The following is an 8,586-nucleotide window of genomic DNA, read 5'->3' as shown; positions in this document are numbered from 1 at the left end:
TAACGTTTAAGAGCCACTCTTTGGCTTCGTTCTGGCGCGCTGTGTTCCCCTTTCGGTCCCTCTTCTTGCTGTCCCACCACTCCTTCAATTCTTGTTTTTCGGCTGCGCAGTGCATCATGACCTCATGCAGAAAGTCCTCTTTAGTTCTTCGTGGCCACTTTCTAATTCTGTGCAGCCGTTCAGCCGGCGATAACAAAGAGAGAGGCTGGGCTCCTAAGGTCATATCTGTGAAGCCAAAATGCATCATTTTACAAAATGTGTGTTTGCAACACACAGACCACTGATTTAAAACACAGCTACTATTCACATACCTGACAGGTTTCAGAATAGCAGCCGTGTTAGTCTGTGTTCGTAAAAACAAAAGGAGTACTTGTGGCACCTTAGAGACTAACAAATTTATTTGAGCATAAGCTTTCGTGAGCTACAGCTCACTTCATCGGATGCATCGGATGACACCAGGCAAGCACATATGAGCCACAAGACCCCCAAAATGGTGAGTAACCGCAGGGGCAGAGGAAGTCAGTGTTCTGGGCCCATACTGTACACAGGGCACATGATTCTTGGGGAGAGCCAGCACTGTAGAGGGGGCCTTATAATCATTCCTGTCCCCACATTTTCCACAGGCTGTGTTCATTATGGAAGATATCTCGCTGCTGAGGGTTAGCAGGGAATCAAGTGAGGGTCTTCTCCGAAACTGTGACTTCGGCCCTGGCCCTTATGTGGCTCGCCTGTGTGCAGCAATGGTCCTCCCCACTCCCCAAGTGACAGCAGAGTGGCACAGGAAAGTTACCCTTAATGGGGCAAGAAACAAAGCAACTCTGCCAAAGAACCTGCGGCAGCGGATTGCCCAGTATCTCCGTGAGAGTTTCTTGAAGATCTCTGAGGCAGATCCCCGTGATGTGAGGGAGTCAATCAACAGCCTGTTCTGCTGCTCAGACTAGGCATATGGTGGTACCCGCGTCACACAGACAGAAGCCTGCTTTATGCAACCCTCCTGCCCCAACAACTCGCTTCAGTGATTCCCAAAATCAAAGATACTTACCGGGGGCCTCCTCTCCAGTTTGTGCTTTGCCAACCTCCGACAGCTGTGACTGGCTAGCCTCCTCCAGGGTAGAGAAGAGCTCCTGGCTGCATGCATCTCTGACCTCTGAGTTGTCCTCTGCCTCTGAGTCCCCCTCCTCCTCCACGTCCTCATCCAAGATTTCCTCCTCCTGACTCAGTCCACTCTCGACTGGCACGCGAGCCACCGAAGTAGCCACAGGGGACTTTGCAGTGGAGGTGGGGTCACTGCTGAGTATTGTGTCCAGCTCTTTGCAGAACCGGCAGCTCATGGGTGCCTCCAGCACCTTGTGGTAGGCATTCTGCAGCTCCTTCACTTTGACCCTGCACTGCAGTGTGACCCAGTTATGGCCCCTTTCTGTCATGCATCGTGAAATCTGTCTGTAGGTATCATAATTCCTATGGCTGGAGCACAGCTGGGAATGGACAGCCTCCTCTCCCCCAAATGCTGATGAGGTCCAGCAGCTTGGCATTGCTCCAAGCGGGGATAACCTGGTGCATGGAGCCGGCATGGCCACCTGGAAAGATGCACTGAGACCACTGCACGCATCACCAAGCAAACAGGAAGGGGACTTTCAAAATTCCCAAGGAATGTACGGTGTGGGGATGACGGTTGGTCACCTGAGGGCAGGGCAGTAAAGTTCTTAACCGATGACCAGAGAGGTGAGAACAGGCATTGGGGGACACTTCCCGGAGGCCAGTTGCAGTGCTGTAATCGACCAGCGTATCTACACCGGCACTGCGGTGCTGTAGCCCTGGGGCAGAAAGCTGTTCGCCTCTCGGCGGGGTGGTTTTTTTACAGCGCTGCAACTATGCAGTTTCTGTGAACTAAGTGGCTTGGCAGTGTGTACACCTCGGGAGTTGCACTGGAGAAAGCTGCTTTACTGCACAGAAACTCGCCAGTGTAAACAGGGCCTCAGTCTGTGTAGCAGTACAGTTTTCTTGACACTTGTATGCCCTTTCCAGTGGAACCACATGGGGAGAGGGTGCAAGCAATTGAGAAGTAGAGATACCATCGGGCCACAAATAACACCCTCTCAGATTTGTCCTGGTTGTATATTTTCTCACCTTACATGTAAGATGTAGAGAACTACTTTCAACTGAGACTGATAGCCCAGTTCCTACTGCCTTGATCAGGAGCTTCCTTTTTATGGCCTACATGGTAATGCTGCAGCCTTGGGAATACAATGGACTAGTTTTGAGCCTCATCTTATGTATGTGCAGGATGCACCCAAAGTGAAAACATGGCTCCACTAAAATCTATGGGAAACCTCCCCTTGACTTCAATAAGGTCAGGATTTCATCCCCCGTGAGCTGTCTAATTAGACTGGACACTGATAATTGATTAAATGTGTTCTAATGTGTCTGGCTATTAGTTGACAGATATGAATTTATATAGTTAGGGTGATAGGCAGCAGTTATTAAGGGAGGGAGAGCCCCTTTTGCTCCAGATATTAAACCACTAGACAATATGAATCCAGCTGTATGATTGCTGTGGAATCCTTAAACATCTATTTTGAATGCCAAAACAGACCAGAATAATTTTACAGATACCCAAGGCATTGATGGAAACGCTCCTAATCTTAGCAACTGACCCATCTCATTCAAGGTATAAAAGTGAAACTCTTTTCAAGAAAAAAAAAGGGGGGGGAATCTTGTGTTCATGAAAAGATTTCATTTTTTCAAACCACCATTGTTTTATTTGCAAAAAGAAAAGGAGTACTTGTGGCACCTTAGAGACTAACAAATTTATTAGAGCATAAGCTTTCGTGAGCTACAGCTCACTTCAGTCTCTAAGGTGCCACAAGTACTCCTTTTCTTTTTGCGAATACAGACTAACACGGCTGCTACTCTGAAACCTGTGATTGTTTTATTTGTTACAGTTAAACTTGCACTTCCAATACAGTAAAACACCAATACATTTAGTAAATGTTAGTTTCACACATTTTTTCCAGTAAAAATGAATGAAGGCTCTTGTTTCTACATTGTTAATCTGTGAGGTCCCATTCCCTTCTTGCCCCTAAAATTCTGGAAGAAAGACACAGGGCAAGGCAGTGGAGAATCAGACTTTTTAGATAGTCACTTATACCTGTGTAAAGTAAATGCAAAATGGGTGTAAAATGTTCAGATCTGGTGATTTATTACACTCACTTTACACAGGTGTAAATAACCATAATGGTGCAAGACAGTGAAGAATCAAGTCCACAGTTAGCAATGTTCAGAATATGTTTTTTTTACCCTCAGGTGCCTTTCCTCATATTGACATTCCTTGGTAGGACTTTGGAGGAGAAACACCACCCTGGATCTTCAAAATACTGTCTATTGCATAACACTTATTGATTAAAAAGAGACATTCCATTCCTACCAATTTTATGTTTCCATCAATGTAGATTGAATGAACAAGTTCTAAGGGATTTCTTAGACAGTAAATTCATTGGGGAAGGGACTGTCCTTTGACCTACATTTGTGCAGTGCCTCACACAATGGGGTCCTGGCAGTGATGAGCTGCCAAAATCTTAACTGGTTCCCTCCTCACCTCACGAGGGGGTCGTTGCCCACCTCCGCCCTCCGGGACTCCTGCCCCATCCAACCTCCCGCGTTCCTTGATGTCCCCCCCCAGGACCCCTGCTCCATCCACCCCCCTCCCCTGTCCCCTGAATGCCCCCAGAACTGGGCAGGATGGTCTCGTGGGCCTCCGTAGTGGGTGCCCACCCCACCCCTAAGAGCCAGAGGGACCTGCTAGGGGGCGAAGTAGGGAGCTCCCACGAAGCATCTGGCAGGTCCCTCTGGCTCCTAGGAGTGAGGGAGCGTAGCTAGTGGAGGAGCAGGAGGAGAGGCTGCTCCCGCCACTGGTCACATCAAAAGTGGCGCCTTAGGCACCGACTTCCTGGTGCTCCAGAACTGAAGCACCCATAGGGAAAATTTGGTGGGTGCAGAGCACCCACCGGCAGCTCCCCGCCCCACCCCACCTCCGACCCCAGCTCACCTCTGCTCTGCCTCCACCTCCTCTCCTGAACGCGCTGCCCCCGCTCTGCTTCTCCACCCCACCCCTGGCTTCCTGTGAATCAGCTGTTCGGCAGGAAGCCGGGGAGGGCTGAGAAGCAGGCTGCGGCTTCCCGCTCAGGCCGAGGGTGGCGGAGGTGAGCTGGGGCGGGGAGCGGTTCCCCTGTGCGCACCCCCCCCCGCCGGGTTACCTGCTGCGGTGCAGGCGGCCCTCCTCGGGGCCCCCCCGCCCCAGCTCACCTCCGCCTCCCTGGGCCTGAATGCGAAGCCGCCGCCTGCTTCTCAGCCTGCCCCAGCTTCCTGTGCAAACAGCTGTTTTGCGGGAAGCCAGGGGTGGGGCGGAGAAGCAGAGTGGGGGCGGCGCGTTCAGGGGAGGAGGCGGAGTGGAGGTGAGCTGGGGCCGGGGATGGGGTGGGGAGCTGCTGGTGGGTGCTCTGCACCTACCAAATTTTCCCCTTGGGTGCTCCAGGGCTGGAGCACCCATGGAGTCGGTGCCTAAGGCGCCACTTTGGGCCAGTTAAACTGAGAAGCCCTTTTAGAACCGGTTGTCCCTCGCGGAACAACCGGTTCTAAAAGGGCTTCTAAATTTAACAACCGGTTCTAGCGAACTGTTGCGAACTGGCTCCAGCTCACCACTGGGTCCTGGTCCCTGACTGAGGCTCTTGGGTACTATTGTAATACACATAATTATGATAATTATCAATAACTGGTGACAAGAGAGGGAGAGAGACCAATAAGCACTGATTTGTAGGAGGAAATGAGGGAAATTTTCCCATTTAAACTTTCTGTTCTCAGACTCTAAATCATGATAATCATCACAATCTTACATTTATATAGAAATGTTTTTCCTCAAAAGATCCCAATGCACTTTGCAAACACTAGCTTTGAACCTTCGAAGAGTTCCTTGTGGTCTACCCCTGCACATCCACAGAACACCTTGTAGGATCAGGGCCTTATATTTCAATGGATATGTTCAGACACCCTGCAACAGCATTCAGGCTTGGGCTGGAGCTCAGGCTCTGAATCCTGGGTGGGGGTGCATGAACCCCTCAAGATCAAGTCTGTTGACCTGGGCTCTGAGATTGACACTGCCATGGACTGCTACTTGCTGTGTAGACATACCCTATGACTCTACAAGGGTGCAAAAGTCCTGTCAAGATGTACAAGTGTGCTTAACTTTATGCACTGTGCGTAGTTCAATTGAAGACACTGGGAATGCTCACATAGTGTGTAAAGTTAAACATGTGCACAAATCTTTACAGGACTGGGGCCTAAAATACTAAGAGAGAGAGAGAGAGAAAATAAATTGCTTTCTTTTCAATTTGTTTACTTTACAGAGTTGCCAGCACTTTGTGTATGGTCTTTTTAACGATTTCCCCTGTAAAATCAGTCAGTTTATCTTGTTTCTGTGGGTTTTCATGCAGTGGGATAGAAAAATATTAAAACTAAGAAAATTCTACTGACTCTACTGCCTGGAGTGATTTTTAATATTAAGGAAAATTATCATTACTTTCCTATTATTTTTAAAGAATAAATTTTGCCAAATCTTGTGATTTTTATCACAAGTTTCATATTTGGTGTTTTCTTTAAAGGGCCAGTTCCTTGAGTTATGTGACAGGTTTCAGAGTAGCAGTCGTGTTAGTCTGTATCCGCAAAAAGAAAAGGGGGACTTGTGGCACCTTAGAGACTAACAAATTTATTTGAGCATAAGCTTTCGTGAGCTACATTCCACTGCGTGCATCCAATGAAATGAGCTGTAGCTCACAAAAGCTTAAGCTCCAATAAATGTGTTAGTCTCTAAAGTGCCACAAGTACTTCTTTTCTTTTTGAGTTATGTGATGAGACTATCAACTTTCATTTTAAAATCAAGTACATTTTTAAGCCTCATGGTTGCAAAGAAAAGCTTGAAAACATGAACCCTACAGGCTCCAAAACCAGAAGGTAATTTAAAAAAAATCCCAATCATGATTTTTGAGCACTTGTACTCCAACCCTGCAAACACTTTACACAAGTGCTTAACTTTACTATTGTGACTTGTTATATTGAATTTCAATCGAAATCAGCTGAAATATTCATGGTAGTAATATTAAGCACATATATAAATGTTTGCAGGATCAAAACCTTAGGACTGGCAATATTATTGATTATAGTTATTATGGTCTGGGGCTTGTAACTAGTTATTGTACCCGGGCTGCTAAACTTTCATGGCAATTGTACCTGTTAGTAGTTTGCCTTATCATTTGTAAATACATTCCACAGATATGGGTTTGCACCACAACGATCAGATCTGTATCCACATTTCTCCAAACGTGTGAGAGAGGGAGAAGAGGAGGCAATATCTGGCCATCCTCGTTTTGGTTTGTATCCTTCTCTAATACGCGGACTCCGTAATTACTTCTGTCCGCAGCTCCCACTCTTTTGTGCGACTTCCTCTAACTAACTGGGATTGCAGTAGCAAATCGCAGCCCAGAAGGCACACCCTCTGGAGCGGGAGGAGCTTTTCTCTCCTGGAAATGAAAGAGGCGAGGATGGAAGGAGGAAGGTTCGGCCAGAGGCGGGGTCTAGTACGTCCCGCCTCCTCTCATTGAGTCACGGACGCGTTGCGAGCTCCGCTGGGGGAGCGATTGTTACAAACAGAAGCCCGGAGAGCGAGCTGGGCGGGCGCTCCGATTCGAGCGTTGGGACAAAGTAAAAGAACCTCCGGCGGCTGAACGTTCTAAAGAAAGATACATTCCAAGGTCGGGGCAGCGGCAACAACACGCAGCCCGGGGGAAACTTTCCCACAGTCGGAGGCAGCGGATCCTGCAGCCCTTGTTGAGCGAGGGCGAAGAGGAGGAGGAAGGGGGGGATAAACTGGGGACCGAGAAGATGAATCGGAGTTTTAATAAATCTCAGACTCTGCGGTATTTCGATTGCAGCGCGGTAGAAGTGAAGAGTAAGGTAAGGAGACTGCGGCAAGACACAGTCTGGAAGCAGCCTGGTGCTTTCCTCCCCCGCCGGATTCTTTTGCAAGTGAATGGATGCCCCCCGCACACACGCTTATCCCCCTTCCCCCTTTTTGCAATTGAACATATTTTCCAAGTTGCAGCAAAGGATAGGTAGCAACTTTTTGAAAGGCTGAGCTGCGTTCGGTATGTAGCTGCGATCACATGGCTCAAACTCTCTAGCTCTCATCTTTTTTTCCGCCTGGATTGAGCTGGAAATGTAGGGAAGTTCACCCCCCCTCCCCGCCCATCCCTGTGCCCACAATGAGCAAGGGGGCTCACACACCAACTTGTCTGGAGATCTAGGGCACTTGCCATGAGGAGGACTTCGCCAGGCAAGTTTTGCGGCCACTGTAAACTCTTTATTTTGGGTTGCACATTTCTGGCTCGCTGTGAGTCAGTAATTGCACCCCCCTCCCCCCAACTGCGATGGGCTGTTTACACGAAAGCCGAGGTTTTTAACCGGGTGAAAGCCCGTTAGTTCAATCAGTCTCGGCTTAATCCCGAAGGGACGTGGGGGTGGTGCTGCAGTTTTAAAACCCACTCGGTTTAAACGTGATCTTGCGTTGCTTCAGTTTGAATCAAGAACGAACACAACGTTTGGAAGGTTGTGGTTTGTTTGTTTTAGGAAAAAACGATCCATTGTCTCGCTTTATAGACCTGTTCGGAAGTTGGTAAATGTAACTGTGAAAAGAGGAAAACCCCTCCCCATCTTTCTCTGCCCCACCCCCTATATGAATTAAATCTGAATTCAGTCCCACCTCCCCCTTTAGCTTCAGAATGGCTAATACGCTTTTGGTCTCCTTTACAGATCTCAGCTTGAGTCAGTGCTGTAATGTTTGATGCACGTCTTCAATTCTGTAATCCTGTTTAAACTTGTTTGGGTTTTTGTAATCATCTGATTATCTAGTGAATTTTTTCTCTTTGTTGGGGGGAAACTTCAGCTTCTAAGGATCCTGCTAAAAAAAGTACTTTGTCTGGTGATCCCTCTTTCACAAAGATGAGACCCTGGCTAAGTGCATCCTGATCTGTTACACTTTGTGTGTGTGCCTGTGTTAGCTTGATGGCTTTCTGAAGAGTCCCCTATGGAATATTGAACTTGAGCAAACCTGCCTGTCTTGCTTTAGGACCAAGCCTGACCAATGACAGGGCATGTGTTTTGTAATGAGACATAAATTACATACATCTTAAGTATACACTTGAGGGAATTGAGGCAGAATTCCAAATGCTTCCGGTTTCCACTAATAGTAGTAAATTACTGTAACAGCCAAATAAATAAATAAAATAAAAAATTCCATTGAAATCATTTAATAAATTTCTGTCTTATGCATGATGCTAAATACACTTCCATTGAAAACCTAGTGGTAGCTCAGACCCTTTAGACTAGCAAACAGGACCACAGTACTGAAAGTAAGAAAACTGGCTTCTACTCCCAGCTCTCCCTCTGGCATGCTATGTGACTTTGGATAAGTCTCAATGTCTGTGCCTCAATTTCACCATCTGTAAAATGGGGATAATATGTACACACCATTATAAATCA

The 8,586-nt window shown here is 47.5% G+C and overlaps 1 protein-coding gene across 1 annotated transcript in view; it reads left to right on the top strand.

Annotated features, from left to right (window-relative positions):
• The first annotated feature begins 6,509 nt into the window (after positions 1-6,509).
• The window catches only part of PARD6G (par-6 family cell polarity regulator gamma), a 107,281-nt gene continuing 105,204 nt past the window's right edge, over positions 6,510-8,586 (top strand). Inside the window, exon 1 of the mRNA XM_038393378.2 lies at positions 6,510-7,002. Within this exon, the coding sequence (XP_038249306.1) occupies positions 6,931-7,002 (72 nt within the window). The 5' untranslated portion in view covers positions 6,510-6,930. The remainder of the gene's footprint in view (positions 7,003-8,586) is intronic.

Source organism: Dermochelys coriacea, chromosome 2 (assembly GCF_009764565.3).
Source record: "Dermochelys coriacea isolate rDerCor1 chromosome 2, rDerCor1.pri.v4, whole genome shotgun sequence".
Lineage (NCBI taxonomy): Eukaryota > Metazoa > Chordata > Testudines > Dermochelyidae > Dermochelys > Dermochelys coriacea.
Note: the sequence above shows the minus strand (reverse complement) of the source record. Positions and strands in the feature narration are given on the sequence as shown.